At 38.5% G+C, this 20769-nt stretch overlaps 1 protein-coding gene across 1 annotated transcript in view; it reads left to right on the top strand.

Annotated features, from left to right (window-relative positions):
- LMBRD1 (LMBR1 domain containing 1) overlaps window positions 1–20769 on the top strand; it is a 75794-nt gene that overhangs the window by 20557 nt on the left and 34468 nt on the right. The window contains exons 6-7 of the mRNA XM_083830422.1: window positions 4639–4727; window positions 6843–6916. Of these exons, the coding sequence (XP_083686548.1) occupies window positions 4639–4727; window positions 6843–6916 (163 nt within the window). The remainder of the gene's footprint in view (window positions 1–4638; window positions 4728–6842; window positions 6917–20769) is intronic.

Genomic DNA, 20769 nt, shown 5'->3' with positions numbered 1-20769 from the left:
GCAACAAGTACTATTATTTTGAAACTCCAGTATTACAAAACCAATTTAAGATCATTGTTAAACATGACATGCACACCAATATTTAATGCTTCTAATGTATGCTGTGCCATATGTGTTTTGACTACAGCAATAAAGCTGGTAAAATTTACAAAATGCATGTTAAAATGACACATGACGAAGTTCTAGAATGTAAAGTAGAAACTAGCAAAACTAATGCTTCTCATTGTATAGCTTCTCATTGTATACTGCCTTATTGTTTTATAGTATTGTTTGTAGTTTGGAGAAACACTTCAAGGTAGGATTCAAAAGAATTTTAGTGTCTTTCCAATTAAAAGCTTATTGGCTGCTAGGAGAGACTAAGGGGCTCAGAGTTAGCTTAATCTGGGTCTAAAAATATTACTAAAATGCTGTGACAAAAGCTGTTTATCTAATCATTGACTTGAATCATATTCATATAAATGTACTGTATAATGTATATTTTGGGTTGTCATCAGAATAATTCTTTTGTTTGCTTTTACAAATAGGAGGTTGCTCACTTCTTTAAAGATAGTTTGATATTGGCATCATCCTGATGCCCTTGCACTGAAAAAAACCTCCTTATTATTTAGGAGGATGCTGCAGAAAAATTGCTCTTGGCTGCCCCCTTTAAGGGACACTCCAAGACTGAACAGCTTAGTTCAGGAAGCAAATGAGAATTGTGCTGAAGAAAAATGTGGACTTCAGTTGTCAGTAATAGTGGGTGTATTCCAAATGTTTATATACCCATTGTTATGGAGGAGTTGGTCCACTGTCTGCACAGCAATGTCAAAGAGCAGTATCAGAAGCCCCACTGCCATAGGAGAGAGCTAAAAGAGTGTTGGAGCTCAAGTCTCAGCGTGAGGGGGTTAATTGAATGTGGGACTGAAGACAATCTGGCAGTACTACCTCTACTTGGCAGTAGCAGGAGATTATTTTTTTTTCTCCACTGGTTTTGAGAGGTAAACACGTGGTCAGGATCAGACCAACATGAAACCAGACTGGAACCTTATGCACTGGATTTATTTTTAGGAGGCTGGGCTTAGTGGACTAGGATAGACTCATGCATGCAGGTTGCAATAGCAGGAGGGGCTGGAATGTTTCCTGTTAACTTCCTAGTGAAATTGGCTCATAGTCTGTCTTGTTCTTGCGCTCATATGGTTAGTGTATGGTACCATCTTGGTTTAGCAAGTCATCTGTATAACTAACAGATCTGTAAGTAGCTTGGCTCCCTTAAAGATAGGGGCAAAGTCTTCTTGGGGAAACCTTTTCTGTGCAGAGTTCCTCAAAGAAACCATAAAAACTGGCTAAGCTGGAAGTCTAAAATTTATTTTACTCCTATCTGAATACTTATCTTGCTCCATTAGACATCAATGTAGCTATTTTGGGAAACGTAATATTTTTTCTTGTGTCAGTTAATCTTGTAGTTTTATTCTAAGTATCATTAAAAGCAAAGAATAGACAAACTTACACTGGGATGCTCAAAACTAAATTTACTGGTAATGCAGTTCCCTTCTTAAAATTCTTTGCTTTATTGAATTAGTTTATTATTTATCCCTAAATGTCATGTGTTGGAGGCAAAGTGCTTGAGGTACTACAATCTACGTTAAAGCACCTCTATATGTCAGCCTATTATGAACTAAAATATTCATGTTTGAGGCTAATAATGTTTGATTTAAAACATAGTTTCCCTGATTATCAGTGTTTATAATTAAACTTGTTACCTTAAATTTTCTGGAAGTACTACTGTCTAAAAAGCTACGTATGTAGCTCTAATTAACCTATAAATAATTATGATTTATAGCACAACTCATTTTAAGGAAGTGAGTTTAAATCTAGTTTGAAACTCAGTTGCTAGAGATCCCAGTTAGTAAATCTTACATCTTTGATTTAAGGATTGAATTTGACCCGTCTACACCTGTGTGCTATTAGCTCTGCCAAATGTTAATAGTCGTGTCTAGCTTGTCTAGCATTTGTTTTTCAATCTGCAGGGTAGTTCTTGATCATGGTATTCCCAGGAATTGTTTTAAGCAGGAGATTGGTTTGACTCTGTTCTGAAAATTAGTACACTTGGTAATTTCTTTTCTGCCAAGACCTCCAAGTGCAAGACAACACTATTGAGCTGCTCTGTTCACTTGAATTAGCCGAATTCACAGTTACACCTGTAAAACTGTGTGTTGGCATTTGTACTCTATTCACTCGCTGTCAATTGACTGACTTCTGTTGTAGTGTGCTGGTGGTAGGTGAATAGTTAGTTAGCAAATCAGTCTTACTCTGATGATAGCTGCTATTGTCCATTGACCATTTAGTCAACATATCAAAATGACTGACTTCTGTCAAATTTCTTCTTGCTTCGTGTGCATGAAAAACAGGCCTAAAGTGCTCTGTATCAGTATCATGATGGCACGATGGATGGGCTGTGTTTTAGAGCTGCTTTGGGACTGTGGGCTGGATGCTGGTCTGTAGACAGCTAGGCATGCTAACTGTGCCTCGCTCATGTTGTGGCCTGATAAGCTAGAGGCCAGAAGTCAAGGTTGGGCTAGTTACAGCCTGCTGGCTAGTTGGCCTCTAGTTGGGGGGGACCCTGTTCAGAAGGTGAGGTAAGATTCCTGCTTGTTTGGGATTTGAGACTCTGAATTCATAGCTACTGTGTGCCTTTCTGAGGCCCTTCTTGCTACACGGAACTTGAACAGGAACAGAATCAGATTTCTCTCATCGAGTCAGGATTTAGCTGAATACTAACTGAAGACCATGTGTGTGACAGGGTACTATACCTTCTACTCTGCTTAATGTCCTTTGACATGCTGGTTTGTAGGTACCCAGAAGAAGGAACAAACAAACAAACACCTTTTGCTCTTGGAGGAAGAAAATGGCAAGTTATATCCTAGGATGTTCTTCCATCTCATTTGTTTCCTCCATGTGGTCTGCAAATAGCAAATGCATAGTGATTTCTGAAGTGAGAGGACTTGAGCTCACTTGGCTTGCAGTTGCCTCCTATTTTTAACTTTTTTCAGCAAATAAACTGCTGTTACTTGTGTTATCTCTCATAAGTGGACAGTTCTACTTAACTTGTTTTAGTACCTGTGATTTGATCTTGCCTGGATACAATTTTAAAGAGAGAATTAGTACCAGGGGCAGTTACAAGACTGAAACCGTAAGCCAGCAAGCATGTGTCAGTTGAAGTATTAGCCTTAGTCTAGCTCTTACATGGTCAAGAAAGTAAAAGCTAAACATTTTTGAAAAGGTTAAGATAAGACCTTTTAATTTTGTTTGCAGGCTAATGGATTGATTTGGTTTTGAATTGATAAGTGTGCATAGTTTAGCACTAATCTCTGAAACACATGCTTGTATTCTATACTTGAAGTTCGAGGCAAGATGTGTGTTACTTGATTATTGGAACTTGAAGCAAGAATCCCATTCTGTTCTTCTATTTTTACAAAAGTCCAAAAGGTACTTGTTCTGGATTTTTGGTTTCTGTTCTCACGTTCTTTATCTAAATTTCTTTGTTGATTTCCGAACTGGCTTCCTTGTGACTTGCAGACTTTCATAGAATGGTTCAGATGGGAAGGGACCTTAAAGATCATCTAGTCCAGTTCTCTCTTCTGTGGGCAGGGACATCTTTCATGAGATCAGGTTGCCCAAAGCCCCATCCAGCCTGGCCTTGAACACTTCTAGGGATGAGGCATCCGGAATTTCTCTGGGTAACATGTTAGAGTCTACCACCATGCTCTGAGTGAATAATTTCTTCCTAATATCCAATCTAAATCTTCCCTCTTTGAGTTTGAAATGACTGCCTCTTATCCTGTCACTACGGGCTCTGATGTCTTTCTCCAGCTTTCTGATAAGCCTCCTTCACATACTGAATGTCTGGAAGCTGTGATTTCAGATTGCTATGGAAGTACTGGTTTTCTAGCTGTTCAATAATAAGCTGTTGTGTCTGTGGAGGTACTGAAGAGTTAGTCTTACTATTGGACTTTGGATGGGATGACTGTTTTATCTGGAACTTTTCTAAGCACTCTTTGCAACTCTCTTTCCCTGAAAGGTCAAAAATACTTAATGGGCTTCTCTGCAGTTCAGTTCTCTCAGGCAAAATACCAAACAAGAAATGGAGTGCAGAAGATTAGTCTCTCTTGTTGTAATAGTGGAACACAGACATGTCCCTCTAAATTTTAATTAAATGCTTGCTGTGGCAATCATGAATTTTATTCTAGCTTTTAGTGATGTGATTTTTATAGAAGAATATCTCAAGTGATAGTTGTTGGGTTTGGTTTTTTTAATTATTCTGCCCGTAAGTCAAGCCAGGTTAGTAAATCAACACAGGACATCGTTTAATGATGCTTGAGTGTAAGGTCCTTGCCTCTGTTAGGACTGGTTAAATTGAAAATTATTTGTTCATTGACTGCAGACCTAGCTGTGCACAGGCTCACATGAACTCTGCTGATCCAAATAAGCCATATATGAGGAATGTATATTAAATGTAACACTGACTTCAGAATTTTTGAAACTTAACATCAAACAATTTTTCTTCAGGAATAAATGGATTCCATTTGCTTAAGTTGGAAGTACAATTTTTTTATATTTGCCTGACGAGGGTAAGTGAGATGACCTTCTGTTTTGTTACAGGGCTTTTGTTCCTTTGGATATTCCCAATAAGAAGAACTCCACAGAATGGGAGAAAGTGAAGCTCCTCTTTGAAGAATTTGGAAGTAGCCGTAAGTTTGAGTTCTGTTCTGAGTTTGCATTGCTTGCTATTAGCTTATTCAGGCATGCATACCATTAACTGAACAAAAAGTAACTTTCCTGGTGACAGTTCTCTAATTTGAGTTTACTTGCTCCACTGCAGTAATTCTTCAGAATAAGATTTGGAATGCTTTGAGCTGCTGATTCCACAGGAAGGAATTAAATAATTAAAAAGAGAACATAGTATATTAGTTTACATTTCAGGAGGCACTTTAGTTTGCTGGAGTTGATTCCACTGTATCCCGCACATGCTTCTGAACTTGTGCATCTACTGTATGTACGCATAATCCAGCAGGCATTTGGCTCTGTTACTGCTTCTAGTTCTGTGGTTGTTGCACAGGTCTGAGGATGCAGTTAGTATTTTAGCAGTGTTCTTTGCAAAGTCTTTCTTAATATGAACTCCGTTTTAAGCTTTTCCTCCAAGCACAAGGGATAGGGAAACCAAGTCCGTTGTTTTGTCATACATTTTGCTGTCCCTTTGTTTGTCTGAAGCTAGAGAAGTGTTCTGACAGTATGGAATAAAATGCATCCTAAACTGTTTATATGGGTAGTGACAGTAGTTGAACTGAGATGCAAGCTAATTTCTCTAAGCAACATTGACATGGCTGTCAATTAAATATTCAGTTCTGTAGCTGTCTTTGCTCTGAAGGTATAGCATAGCCAATGTTTAGTTCTGTTAAGGTCATCAAGATGCTGGGTTTGGATTTGCACATCTGGATTTGATTTCTTGACTCTACTGGCACTTCCCTGTGACTTTAACTTGGTAGGATCAGGCAACAGTCTTCAGACTGAAGGGACCTCAGGTCATCTAGTCAATCTCCTGCTCAAAGCTGGAAGTTGTAAGGTCAGAGTAGGCAGCTCAGGGCTTTATCAGCTAGTTCGTGAAAAACCCTTACAGATGGAGACTTTCATCTCATGGTGAAAAATAATTCTCTTACCCAACATGAATGTACATGCTGTCACCCTTTGTCTCTCATTCAACCACCGTGCACCACTGAAAAGCCTGGACTCCACCTCTTTGATAAACACCTCAGAGGTACTGGCAGGCTGTGTTAGGTCTCCCAAAGCTGTCTCTCTTCCAGTCTGAACAAGCCCATTTCCCTCAACCTCTGTGTATGGTATGTGCTCCAGCCTCTTGGAAACAGGCTAGTGAATGGACTCTGGCTAACAGTTAGGTTGAATGAAAGCTGTTTTGCTCAGAGTTCTTGAATCTCCCAGAGGAAGGGGGAGGACATGAGGGAGAACACGAGGCAGTGGCCCAATTTGCAGTTTCTGTGGCTGGGTGCAGACACGAAACCGATCTGTCAAAGTTAACTTCTCTAATAGCTACTATACACAACTGTGCTGCTATTTAATGAGGAAAGTTCAAGGAAGCTTGCCAAGTTGTGTCCTCGTGGGCAGGATTAGGGACAGGGCTGTTATGCAGAATTATGCAGGAGGATTCTAGAAGCTTGTTGCCTTTGGGGATGTTTGGTATCATTCTTTCCTGCCTATCCCTTCTAATTTCTAGAGTGATAGCAAGGCTGCAGTAACTCCTCAGTTCCCTGACCTTTTTCCAGTTTGTATCTGGGTGTACGTGGTCTGAGTCAAGCTGAAGCCCACAGTCCCTGGCTTGTTTGGTTGTTTGAGGGATCTATGTCTGCCTGATTGTTTGTGTAGTGCTTGATTACGAGAAGCTGGGGGATAACAAATCAAGGATAAAACCATCCAGAATGCATGCCTAAATTGTGGAAGGTTAACCACAATACTCTGTGGAGGCTGTAAATAGATATTGAAGGTTAGACAGTGAGACATTAGACAGTGGTGGGAGCTAAGTTCATCAGTGGCTATTCAACCACTTAACTAAATGCATTACCTTCAAGTCTGTAGTGAGGGAGGGATGGCTGTCCTGCTTCTTGAAGTATTGGAGGAGGAAGAAAAAGCTGCCAAATTCACCTAGCACAGCTTTTTTAATCTAAGTTAATATGGCTGGTAATTACAGCTCGTTTTTTTTCTTTAATCTAATGAACTTAAATTTCAGGAAACCAATTCAAGAAAAATGAGTATCTCTAATGTAGGAAACTTAAGCAGGCTTTTTTTTTTTTCAGATGGCTTGACTGCTCTTTCATTTTCCATTAGTTCCTTGACTGTGATTGGAATGTTGGCAGCTATCACTTACACAGTAAGTTGTTAAACAAATGTTTCAACTTCTTATGTTAATGATATTTGCCGTTATCATGAACCACAGTTGTACAGAAAAAAGTCATCATGGTAAGTAGTTTCAGCAGTATCTTTTAGTTCTGTTTTTTCATGATATGAAATAATACTTCCGACTTCTTGGAATGAGAGGAATAACTTTACTGCAGCTTAAGAACCACTGTTTCAGAACTTGAGCTCAGTTCAGGTTTGGTTTCAATGTATTCCTGCAAGGGGAGATTATTCTTCTTTATGCCTTGTAATACAACTTCGCTGGTTCCTACTGTACTGAGGTTTGTCTCTTGCTCCATTCAGCAGGAGAGAACTAAATATTGCTATTTATGCATTGCACAATGGCATAACCTAGACTTGGCGGTGTCATTCTGACTGTAACCTTACTACTGTTCATCTACATTGATGGTTTTATTCCTACAGAGCATTATAAGCAGAAGTCTGGCAATAACTTTATGTATAATGAAATATGCAACATTTTCTTAATCACAACTACATTTCTTGTAAAAGGCTGTTCTTCATTCAGTAAACAAAACAGCAATTTCTTCAGCAGGTGGCATTGCTTCACAGTTCTGTATTTCTAGAATGCGAGTACAAGTGCATATCTATGCATGTCAATATTCAGTTCTACATACGAAGAATCTGCAGTATCTTCTGCCATGTATGCCTTCAGAAATCCAGAAAATCTTAAGTTAAAAGCAAATTGAGTTTGAAACACTGTAGAAGCTTGTTTTCCAAAGCCTGGGGAGTGTTCTGTTAGTCCTACACATGCAATTAAACTACTGCAGTTCTTAATGTAGCTTAAAAGGATTCAGAAGAGTGCATTCAGTAACAGATCATGAATCATAGGATTAATACTATTTGAATATTTTTAAGTGCAAAGGAAAAGGAAGCATTTTAATTTACAGGCTTTTTTTTATTGCTTGTAACTTGTCTTCAGATGATAACTGATTCTAAACGTTTTGTATGTGGCAAGTGACAATTGGAATAATTTGGCCAACATTTCATATTCATGTTGTCACTTTCTTTTCTCATCTGTTCAGTTTATTCAGTCACCGAATATCGGCCTATTTGTATTGCTACAGTATTAAATTGTCATCAGGGTAAAATTTTGCAGTTAAGATGATGTTTTAAAGCCTAACGGTTAACTGCAGATGAAACTTTAAAGCTTGTACGAGTTCAATGTTTTCTTAATAGGTGTTAATCTTTTAAATGCGTGTCCTTGCTGAAATAGCTCTTTTCCATTGCAGCCTGGCTCTAACATAGTAGACCTGTGTAGCTTTGCTAGTGAATTCTGAGTGGCTCAGTAACAATAGCTCAGACAATAAAAGTTATTTTGAAGCACTGCTACTAGCTTGTCTTCGGGCAAAAGATAAGTGAGCTAAACCATTGCAGAACAAGGACAGAAGTAAGAGCCCTTCAGTCATAACTAGATAAAGGGGTGAAGTGCCTGCTAAATCTTTTGACTCCTGAACAAGTCCAAATTTAATAATAAAGAGACAAAGTTATTAGCTATGCTTTTATTAATGCCTTTAAGCTGGCATAAGTTACAGCAGGATGCTGGGAGGCAATTCAGCACAGAGCTGTAAAGGGGATGTTGAGTGCCAACAGCTGAGTGGTGATGAGGCCACTGAGCCACTGCTGTAGGAGACAGCTCGCACTGCTGTAGGAGAGCACTTTGGTGGGCCACCTAATACGAGCAGTGAAGTCAATAGAGCTGAGAGCAGCTCAGCTCACCTAGCTGCTCTCATCTCTATTGACTAAGTGCTTTATTTTGAACTGAATCATAAATTTAATTACTTTTAAGCCCTTTCTGACTGACATAGGCGCTAAATTTTTCAGGCTATATTGCTGACATCTAGATCATGTCCTGGTCAAAAAAGACCTAGACCTTCACTTAGCTTGTAATAACATGTCAGCTTTTAAATTTGTTTCCCTTAATTATGGAAGGAGAGATTAATCTCTTGTTCAGTTACATTACTGCAGAGCACATGTAGAGTTTTTGACCTTCATGAGACTAAAATTAAGAACAAAATCATTAGCTGGGAGAATATCTTCAATGTTTTTGCCTTTTTTTCCAGACTAAAGCTGGCAAACAGCTACCCAAGTTTGTTTTTTTTTTGTGGTTGTTAATGAACATCTACAAGCATTTAAAATGCAGACTGTTTTACACAAGTTTATTGTTGACTGAAGTGTATACAGTGTTTCAGAAAGTAACATATGAAAGCTTTTGAATTTATTGCTAATACTCCCCACCTACATTTTATTTCCTTACCGTGCCACTGACTTGGATTTACTGCTGAGCCCAGACTGTTTCTAGGCACTGTTCAGCTGCATGTCACAATATGCTTCTGTCCTTGAGACTAACTGAACCTGGGAATATGACTTATGTTTAACGTTCAGTAACTTCAGTGCTCTGTGCTGTCTGGGGCGGGGGGGGTTATCAAATGAAGACAAAACCTGTCCTTAAGGCCGGTGCCTTAGTTTTACTGTATTTAGGACTTTGCAGTTGGTGGGTGGTGGTCATTGAGGTGAAATATCAAACATGAGAACTACAATAGCCTTCTTTGAATGCCTTAATTACTAAATTTTTAAGGTTAGTTTGCTTTGAAAACTTGGAGCTATCTATGCAAATGTTTGGAGCATGGAATTACTATTTACTTTGCTTTTAACTGCTGCATTTTATCCTTCCAAAACCATAATTTTTGTTACACAGTAGGGTTTACGACATGGTGGGAGAAATGGAGGAGTTATTCTATGAAAGACTTGGGCATGAGCTCACAGAGGAGACTGCTGTCCATCTCTGGTGGTGTACTTTTTGGCACTGTTTACAGGCAATCAAAAATCTGAAGCCAAAACAGTGAATTAACTTTGATACGTGGGTGGACTGAGGTACAAATGCATCATGTTCAGTGAAAGCCACTAAATAGAAGGTCTACGTTCTAAAAGTTGGAGTTGGAACAGCTTTTCTAGGCTCTGTCTTTTTCATAACGCTTTTGCTCACTGTAGTGGTGTTCAGGCTTCCGTAAGTATGCAATTTCTGCCTGTAACAGCATGACAGCACTGCTCTCAATTCACTATTCAGACAACTTGAGCAGCATGTGGATGCCATGTCCCTGTGTGAGAAACAATCCGCAGCCAATAACACGGGCGAGAATCTCAGTGAAATAGCATTTTTGTTTGTGATCGCAGTGAGCGGGTGTCCTGCAAGCAGGAGTGCCCAGCAAAAGTGTATCACAACCTTATATTCCCTATTATCCAACGCTGAATTCCTCCCCAGTTTTCTCATTGGCTGAGTACTACTACAGGTTCACAGGTTCACAAACTACTTGATGCTTATTACTATACCATGTATGTACAATTTTATTTGACCATCCCTTAATTTATCCTTTTCCTTTTTTTCCTTCTTCTCTCATGACTAGAGGGCCCATGATTTTTTGTTTTTACTGATTTTGCACTGCTTGTCTTGTTTTTCTTAGCTATCCTCCTTATTTTGGGACAGTGGGACCTTCCACTGTCCCCTTATCTGCTAAACATGCTCGTGAGTTATGCCTGCACAATCGCTTTTAAAGATGCAAGGTTAGTGGAATTTTCCACTGCAAAAACACACTTTAATTCTCACACCTGGGTTGTGGTTTGTATTGAGGACTGCTTTTCCCAGTGGTAGGACTTATAATTTATAAGTTACCTCAGTGAAAAGTTTGCGCATTGTCGTGTTTTCCTGAGAGAGAGAGCTGTAAGAGTATAGTCTCTTACACTGTACCAGTTTGGATAGCTCTAGTCCTTACACTTAAGAGGAAAAAAAGCATAATTCTGGAAGGAGTAACTGCTTATTTTTGTAAACTTACCAGTTCAGTCCTTTGTGCAGTCTGCCTTTTAGGTTTGTATTCTTATGTTAATATTGCATTTAAAAAAAAAAAAAGCCTCTAGATAAGAAGCATCAATGCTCAGGCAAGTTTGAGGCATTGTCTGTAATGCTTGCCTGTGATGTTAGATATCTGACAAGTAATTAAGTTCCTGTATTTTTAGACAGCCTTCTGTAGCATATAGAATTGTTTGTCATGGTTCTTAGTTGTTAAGCTATTCTTTAATAATTGCTGGTAGATTTGTAAATGCCAAAAGGAATACTCTTTTTGTAAGGGTGAGCACAAGAACATCTACTTGAAATCTTCGTACAGATGCTTAGCAGATTATGAGAAAAGGGTAGACAATAAGTGAGAATGCAATACATGTTACTGGAATTTCCTTCTCTGAACAGAGGTGATCTTAGATCTTTTGTTCTTCCTAGTTAAGAGTTGAGGATTTGCAGTGAGGATGGAATTTTTTCCCCTGGTTCCCGACTTCTGAAAATCCTCAGCCTGTTCCATTGCCTGTTTTATATTTGCACTATTAAAGGGCTGTGTGGTTATAAGAAAAATCAAGAACAGATGTATCCAGTCTTCTGTATACTGATTTATATTACTGTAAAAAAATAAAATAAAATCTATTCTAAATGAACATATAATGAAGGTTGTAGTGTAGTAAGAGAGAGCCTAGCAAATTCTTTCATAACTGAATTGCATTAAAATAAATTCCTAAGCTAAGAGTGGTTTTATGTTTAAGACCTATAACTTGAACTCAAAACACTGGAAGTAAACAGTGATGCTGTGCCTGCACTTATTGCAGCTGACTTGAATTTCATTTTAAATGGTATTTCTAGAAGAGTACCACGAAGCAGATGAATTGGTGGATTCTGCGTATGTTGCCTGGAATATAGGTTATACGTTCTACGATTAATCAAATGTTAACAAGACTGTTCTGCATGGCCTTGAATGTGAAGAATTGGGTTATAGCTATTCAGAAATTGCACTTCTGTGCTGTGGTAATATGCAATACTGAGAAAAGTTAAGGAAAAGAAGCTTTGGCATTGGCACCAGGCAGCCTTGAATTTGAGTAGATACTGGGAGCAAAAGCTCACTTCTGTATTTGTATGCTTCTAGGCTTTCTCTCTGAAAGCATACTTTCCTTCTTCCTCAGGAGGAGGGGTGCAGAGGGTGATGTTCTTTAGATTGTAAATGACTACAGTTTAAGTTATGGAACTAACAAATTTACTGTAATGACTAATCTAGTTAAAATCTATTTTTTAAGGAGTACTGTCAGCATTGATGCAGTATGCTGGGCCTCTCTGAAGTAACTATTGATTTAATGTATTGCTTTTGGTGAAATCTATGGCGAGCTCTTCAAGCAGCAAAGAACAGACTTACCAGACTACACAATATAGTCTACACAATATACATTTGATGTGATGTTCCTGGGGGCTAGGGGGGACACATGTTGAAGCATCATGCTGGACTATAATTGCTGACAACTGTCAAGGTACTGCCATGGTGAAAGATAGAGTTCTGTTTGGTCATCATCAGATTAGCATGCTGGTTTTCATTTTCGCCTGGCTTGAATATCAAAATCCATCCACTAAATTTGACAAAGTGATGCAGAGAAGGTGTTTTTTTTTTTTTCCATATTATGTGGAAGAACACAGAACACTACCATTGTTGTGAACTTCACCCCAGCTTCTGAATTGAGTATCATGAAACGCACTGTTAGAGCTCAAAATGTTAAAGAGAGAAACATTTTGGTATGGAAAAACTCCTGAGTTCTTCAACTTCAGCTAAATATTAGGTATAAATTTAGGAGGGCTTAATAATATGTATTGAACCTGAAAGCATCCTGTTCCTGAAAGTAAAGCATTAGGAGAATGCTAATGTAGAAGTAACAGCTTAAGGAATTAATGTGGAAATTGCCAATGTCAGGGAAGGTCAGGACTTACTTAACTACTTCCAGGGATGATTTAATATAGAAGATGAGGTATGTTTTTGCAAATGCTTTTGGGTAAAAGCAAGATCTGTTGTCAGAACTGAACTTGAATTTGAATGTGCTTTTTAGGAAATATTCTGAAGTCAACAGGTAATATTGGAATAAAGGAGCAAACTAAATGTTTCTACAGGATTTCTTAAATCCACGTCATTCAAGCGAGAATAGAAATGTGATGCAAGGAGAATAACTGAAGAACAAAAAGTGTAGAGAAGGGATCTCAACTCCATATTTTAAGTGGGAAAATTGGCTTGTTCTGTCTAGCTTCCTGTGTGATGACATTTGGGACAGTCCTGTAGGATGTGGCAACTGACTTCTGTGAACTTAAAACAGTGTCTGGTTGTGGGGTGTGTTCTAGAGTTGGAACCTTTTTCCAGTAGTACTAGCTTTTTGTAGAGAAAAAGAAGCTACTCTAATGCTTACAAAGGGAGATAGAAGGTGCCTGTTTTTTCACCATATTAAGAACTCCATAACAGTGAATCCTCAGATTACATGTTACAGTTGCTGTATTAAACTTTGTTCTGTTAGCTTTTTCGTGTTTTCATCCTGGCTGTTCCAGTGAACAAGTTGGTAGGTAAGGTAGGCACAAAATCAGAAGATGGGAAAAAAAATTTCTGAATTTTCCAAAAACATAGAACATGTGTGTGCAGTGTTACAACATCCTAACATATCTTACCAGAGGAATTTAAAAAATGTGCATATTTGTTGCAAAGCCAAACCTAGCCCACACTGAGGGTCTCTTACAAGATCCTTCAGAGAAGTTGGAGTATGGGTTCAGTAAACAACTAGTGAGGTAGATTGAAAATGGGCTGAATGGCCAGGCCCAGAGGCTGGTGACATGGGCAGTGGGATCAATTGCACCCTCAGCAAGCTTGTGGATGACGCCAAGCTGTGTAGTGTGGTCGACATGCTGGAGGGAAGGGATGCCATCCAGAGGGACCTGAACAGGCTCGAGAGGTGGGCCTCATGAGGTTCAACAAGGCGAAGTCTTGCATCTGGGCCAGGGCGATCTCAAGCACAAATATAGGCTGGGTAGAGTATGGATTGAGAGCAGCCCTGATGAGAAAGGCCAAGACGTTTGTTGACAAGAAGCGCAATGTGAGCTGGTAATGTTCTGGAACAGCTTAAGTCTAGAGAAATTAAAGCTTGGGGAGATCACATCAATGTCTGTAAACACCTCAGGGAAGGGGTGTCCTGGTTCCAGTTAGGACAGAGTTAAGTAGCTCATAGTAGCTGGTGGGGTGCTATGTTTTGGATTAGGATGAGAAGAGCGCTGATAACATGCTGATGTTTTAATTGTTGCAGAGCAGTGTTTACACCAGGCCAAGGACTTTTCGGCTTCTCGCTCTGTCCTGCCAGCGAGCAGGCTGGGGGTGCAGCAGGAGCTGGGAGGGGACAGACCCAGGACAGCTGACCCAAACTGGCCAAAGGGGTATTCCATACCATCTGACGTCATGCTAAACAATATATAGGGGTGGCTGGCCGGGGTGGGGGGCCGGCTGCTCGGGGATAGGCTGGGCATCGGTCAGCGGGTGGTGAGCAATTGCATTGTGCATCACTTGTTTTCTTACACATTATTATTGTTAATACTATTATCATTATCACTATTATTATTATTATTGTTATTATTATATTCCTTATATTCCTGTCTTAATAAACTGTCTTTATCTCAACTCACCGGCTTCACTTTCCCGTTTCTCTCCCCCATCCCAGAGAGGGAGGGGGGAGGGTGAGCGAACGGCTGTGTGGTGTTTAGCTGCCAGCCGGGTTAAACCACAACAAGGGGGCAAAGAAAACAGAGCCAGGTTTTTTTCAGTGGTGTCTAGGGACAAGTCAAGAGGCAATGGACACCAACTGAAATACAGGAGGTTCCCTTTGAATGTTAGGAAGCATTTCTTTACTGTGTAGGTGACGGAGCCCTGGCAAATGTTGCCTACAGATGTTGTGGAGTTTCCCTCCTTGGAGATCTTCAAAAACTATCTGGGCATGGTCCTGGGAAAGCAGATGTAGGTGTCCTTCCTTGAGTAAGGGGGGTTGGGACCAGATGATCTCCAGAGGTCTCTTCCAATCTCAAGAATTCTGGGATTCTGTCTACCTTATGGACCTGTGGCATTTAGAAATGTACTAAGAGTGGCACCTGTCATGTTTGTAACTGATGTGAGATGTCCTCTCAGGTTAAACTAGATTTTAGCTGAGGAAAAACTTCACAGGACAGTGATTGATGAGTGATTCTTTCTTTGGTTCATTTTATTCACAGTACTTGTTTTGCTCTTATAACCTCACTTAGACCACGCTGGAAAACTTTTCTGTTCTAACAGAGCTGTTGTTTTTAAGCAAATCATTTATTAGATTTTTTTTTAATATTCCTCTTTATCCACTACTGTGGAATTAATGCTCAAACAACGCTGGGCACTTTGTTTAATAACAGTATGCAGTGTATTCAGAGAAGTAGGTAGTTCTGTGTTTTAGGAGCTATGAATTTTTGCAAGATTACGTGCTGATAATTCTGTGCCAGAGGATAGTAAATGCATTTAAAGAATAACTTAAATAGTATGGTAGGAGGCAAATTTTCAGAAATTACTTGTGCAAGTGAGGGGAGTGTAGATGCTTGTTCTGCGGCGGGGGGAACACTTAATGCTTGCTCATAATCTAAACATTATAAATCACTTTATTTTCCTTTACCTTATAACTTCAGAGACTTGGTTGTACAAGAAACAAATTTGCTGCTTTTGCAAGTGGATGCGGAGGAAAAGTATTTTAAGCCTTGGAAATTGCAGTTAAGTTTCTTGTGCCTATCTTTGGTTTGATCCTTGTTTTTAGCCTGGTCTTCTTGGATGCACTGCCAAAACTCACACTTCATGTTGTATTTCCTTGCCGAATGCTCTAAAATATTATTTTCTTGGCATTGATTAATGACACTAGTTGACCCTTCTGCAAAGTAGGAAGGGGGAAGAAGGTGCAGCTAGGAAAGGTGTATATTCCAGATTTTCTTTCTGAGAGGGCAATAGTGGTTTTATCAAAAGTATAGATGAAGTCAGTTACAACTTCTCACATCATAGATATGTCCATATTACTGACAAGAGTGTGAAATTGTATCATTTTTTCAAAGTACATGCAATGTTTAAATTAGCAACATTGCTTGAACTTTTTTCTTGGTGTGGCTTAATTTCCAATATAGTCTTTAATTGCTGGTTCCTTTTCTGTTGCAAAACCTTAATAGCTCAAATCTGCTTTTTTGGTGTTATGTAATGCATAATACTAAAGTACAGCACTAGGTTTTTAAAATACATTTGTAAAAAATATGAATAAGTGATCCTTAGGGGGGTCTCTCAAGATCCATGACCTTGATGATTTATACTGACAGCTTTCTGTGTTTATAAATATGTGATATAATAAGAAAATGATAAATCAGGAGTGCAGTGCTTTGTTTGAAATGGTTTCACAGATGATGTAATTTGAATCTATTCTTTCATTAATGCGTTTTTGCATTGGAATGGTTTTACATTGCCCTAGGTATTAATACAATAGTTGTTGTCAGCTCCAGATTGCTATTTGAATTCAAGGCAGAATAACACATTACTCGCACAATGATAGGCAGATTAATTTTTGAGTGATCTTTTGCATCTCATTTAGCATGTCCTTGAAGGATGATTATAATTGGCTTTGTAATTTTTCCAAAACATTTAATAAGCGTTATTTGACTTTTTATGAAATAGTAAAGCGATCCTTTCTCCTTCATCCTGAGAGAGAAGACGGTACAAAATTCAGTTTGTCAGCTGACAAATTTAATGATCTTTTCACACCTAATTTTTGTCTAGAGTATGATTTACTTTTCTTTCATTTGACTTATTTATATTGAAGGGGAAGAAGCTTAAAGCCTTTTGTAAGCTACCTAACCTTAAAAGCACTCGTTTACTACTGAACTTCTTAGGGAGACTTCAAACAGGTATTGAGAAACCTACAAGTTAGCAGCTTTTGTGGTCATTACCACTTAATCACTTCAATATCGCTTCTTAAATACAAAAGAAACGTAGTTCTTTGATTACAGTCAGTTCTTCATGAACAAATAAGTATCCGAAATAGCAAACCACCTTGTTCTTTTGCTTTAACAGCCTGATTCCTACTGCAGCTGTGGAGATCTATAGATGTTAAACTGCTGGATCAATGATAGTTTTGTACTTTCGCGATTTTAGAGATTATACTTTGAAAGCAAGTTAATCTTTTGGTTGTTAATGCTCTTCTGTGCCTGATGGAGCAATGCAGAAAAACAACAGCTGGGTATAATAGCTAAGCTCAGCTTCTCAACTGACCAAGTAAAATTTTCTAACAGTTAAGTAACATGTCCAGCAAGCACAAGCTCGCTGTGCGTGCTGTAGAGCAGAGGCTGTTGTCCTTGAACATAAGTACTGCAACTCCTTAGCTTCTGCATCTTACAAACCTTAATGGCACTTTTTGGCCAGCTTAGTCTCACTTATTTTTCCTAGTGTTTCTTTTGACTCTCTGCAGTGGAAATTAAAGTTCATTAATATGAAATGTGAAGGTGAATGTATTAACGTAAAGCAGAAAGGTACTGTAGTGATGAGTTAGAGGAACCGGTGAACAGGTATTCAGTGTACTGTTCATTATGTATGCAGGAGATGACATAAATGTCAAACTGAACTGGTACGTTCAGTAAGATCAGTTTGTTCTGTAACCTGAGATTTTAAGTGTTCTGTGAAAAATTGTTGTGCTCTCATATCCAGTCTTCAGTTGCTAATAAAACTTAACGTAAAGGAACTGAATTTTTGCTAGTGAATATACTGAATGATTTCCCAAGCCATATGAAATGAGCATTCAGGAAAAAAAAACATCCCACAAACAACAACAAAAGCCTGTCTGTGAGATGGTCTTACATCTTCAGATGTATTTAAGAGGCTTTCTCCTTTATTCTTCACAATTTAGGAAAGATGTGTGAACCACTGTAACTGTTAGCTGTCCAGAATAGTGTTCCAGAAATAAGATTCTCTAATTCTGACTTTTATCTTTAGAATGATAGTATGGGTAAAGAGCCAGATACAAAGACAGATTTTTTGCTGTGAGGCAAACAGTTGACTATTACTTGTAGAATCAGATTACTATGCAAAAAAAAAAAAAAAAGTACAGTGTAGGTGTGCAGAAAAGAAAGGTACAGCTTAAAGAAAAGGTGCTGCATTAGTGCCTTGTATACAAGCTTATATACAAGTGTTGCCTGTATTGGTGTGACATGTTAAAGTGCACCACATTTGACTCAATTGTACTAGCTTGCCTGCTCCAAGACAAGCAATGCTGCATTGTATCCATATGAAATAGTGCTCAGTGTAGGCAATTGAACTGTATCATATGCTATAAAGGGAAAAAAAAGTATCATGTGGCTTCCCTTGTACTTAATGTAATTCAAATGAAAAAATAGTGAATATAGAACACTTCTATACCAAAATATTTCTGAAATTAAGTTTTTGTTTTTTTGTGGGGCTTTCATACCATGGAAAATTTAATTTATATTTGACTTGTGTGTCTTTAAAGCACTGCATATCCTAAGCTTAAGGTATCTAACCTGAATGGATTCCTTTTTGATAAGGGTTTAGTTGGTAGAATTGCACGTTTTGTGGTCACGCTTTCAGCTGAAGTCTTGAAACAGGCTGTTATAAGAAGATGGGAACTTTGGGGTTTATTTTGGACCCTTAGAATTGTGAGTACTTTCCTTGTTTATGTCTCTTATACAGTGATATAATAGCAAAATGACTTACCTTTTAAATTGGCTGTTTCATGCAACTTCGCTAGAGGGCAGTGCTGTGCAAGAGATGTTCATCAGGATTAATTTCTAGGCATTTTGCACAAGACTGTGTGTATACGTGCACACCCCTTTTAAAACACCTTAGGGATAGCACTTAAAAGCTGTATCAGCTATATGGACTTGTAAAATAAAAAGAACAAGGACTTTATTCTATGCTGTACAAGTACTTTCTGGTAATTTCTTGAAATCACAGGCTTAGTTCTTGTTACCTTAAAAGCTGGTGAACTACTGTCAGTTATAGTGCTAGCTGTGTACCAAGACCAGAATCAATTTGTTCTGTTTGATCTTTAACAAGGAGAGATTATTGCTTGGGCCACGTTTAAGTCATTAGACCATATTTTATTAGTTGAACACAGCAGATGTAGGTTATGAAACATAATCAGCTTTTAATTAACCTATAATGCTTGATAGCTTCAGGCATTTTTCAGTAGGTGTTCAAAACGTAGTTTTAGGTATTTACCTCATTTCTAAGTGCATCTACTACATTCACATTGAAAATATGTTTTTTTCCCTCTGCACTAATGACCGATCTGTGTGCTTATGGCTCATCTGGTTGCATATTAGGTGTTCGCAATTTCATAATACACCTTCTTCAGTGGAAATTTTTTGGTATCTTGTTCAATTTAAAAAATGTTAGACTAGCAGTTATGATTCCCAACCTTTCTGGATCTTACTAAGAGTTTATCCCTGAAGTACTTGCTTGCTGCAACTTCTGTAAAATGGGATTTTTACAACTTATTTCAACATCACTTATTTTATATCTTGCGCTTACAGATCACTATAAACTTAGCGGGTGACTAGTAAGACAGACTGATAATGCCTTATGTAGTCACAGGCTGGGGAATTTTGGCAACCCTAAGGTGTTGTAAGATTCTGAGCCTGCAAGAGACAAAAGGAAAAAAGAGCAGCATCTGTTACTTCTTAACATCTAGTTTTTCCTGGAGGATGTGAGGAGAGTGGCTGGATCTGCTGTTGACAAGATGGGAAGGAAAGAACACGAAGCCTGAAGACTAAGCAAACTGATGTAATGCTAGGGTAATCTCTAATGTGGTATCTTAGTGCTTAGTGATTTCTAGAGTAAAAAGTATATTTGTGTTCTGTGGCACACTGAGAACAGCTAGAGTATGATTCTCACTGTTCTTCAATGCCTACTGACATTGCGTAAACAATATTGAGCTGGTTGTTGTTTCCTTGTGACTTAGAATCATTAAGGTTGGAAAAGCCCTCCCAAGATCGTCTGGTCCAACCATCCCCCTACCACCAATGTCACCCACTAAACCATGTCCCTAAGCACCAGGTCCAACCTTTCCTTGAACACCCCCAGGGACGGTGACTCCACCACCTCCCTGGGCAACCCGTCCCAGTGCCTGACTGCTCTTTCTGAGAAGAAATTTCTCCTCATTTCCAGCCTGAACCTCAACCTAATTTCCAACCTAAATCTAGATGACTCATCTTTCTGTTCTTCATTCTCTGTCTGTATTGATGACTTGAAAGAGCAGTATGTCTTACTATCCCACTGATGATTAGAGAGATCTTAAAGTCTACTTTATTCTCTAGGAGTCTAAGTTAAAACCACTTCTAATATGGCTTTTTCCTGTGCAAGAAAAACTTCGGGTAGTGCAAGTTGTGAAAGATCTAACAATGTGTTCTTCACTAATGAACATTTCAAGTAATATTTTAGGGAAAATACTTTTCTCTTACCCCCTCTTAAATGCTTTCAGGTGATTTAACAGGTACCACTGTTTCCTTGGGTTTGAAGCCTGTTGAGAGAGACATGTGCTATCTGCTTGTTGAAATTAACTAACACTGTTCCACCACCTTACTGGTAACTGTCACAATGAATGTAAGAAGCCTAATAAATGAACAAGAAAAACAAGAAAAAGAAGCCATAATAAATGAACAAGACTGTGAGACTACTAAACTTCTGTTCCATTTTTTTCTAGCCTAATTTATGAAGAAATGTACCTTGAAACAATGAAATATTGTCATTTGAAGAGAGAAACTCAGTGGCATATATTTATACTGAAATACTAGCTAATGAATATTTGAGCTACAGTGCTAGTAAATAAGACTTGTGTCCAAGAGGCTTAGAAATACCTGTTTATGGCAGGGTATCTGGCTTGTTGAAAAGTATGCTGAAAATGTACAGCTTCTTTCTTTGAGTA

This window comes from Anser anser (genome assembly GCF_964211835.1).
Source record: "Anser anser genome assembly, chromosome: 3".
In the NCBI taxonomy this organism is placed as follows: Eukaryota; Metazoa; Chordata; class Aves; order Anseriformes; family Anatidae; genus Anser; species Anser anser.
Note: the sequence above shows the minus strand (reverse complement) of the source record. Positions and strands in the feature narration are given on the sequence as shown.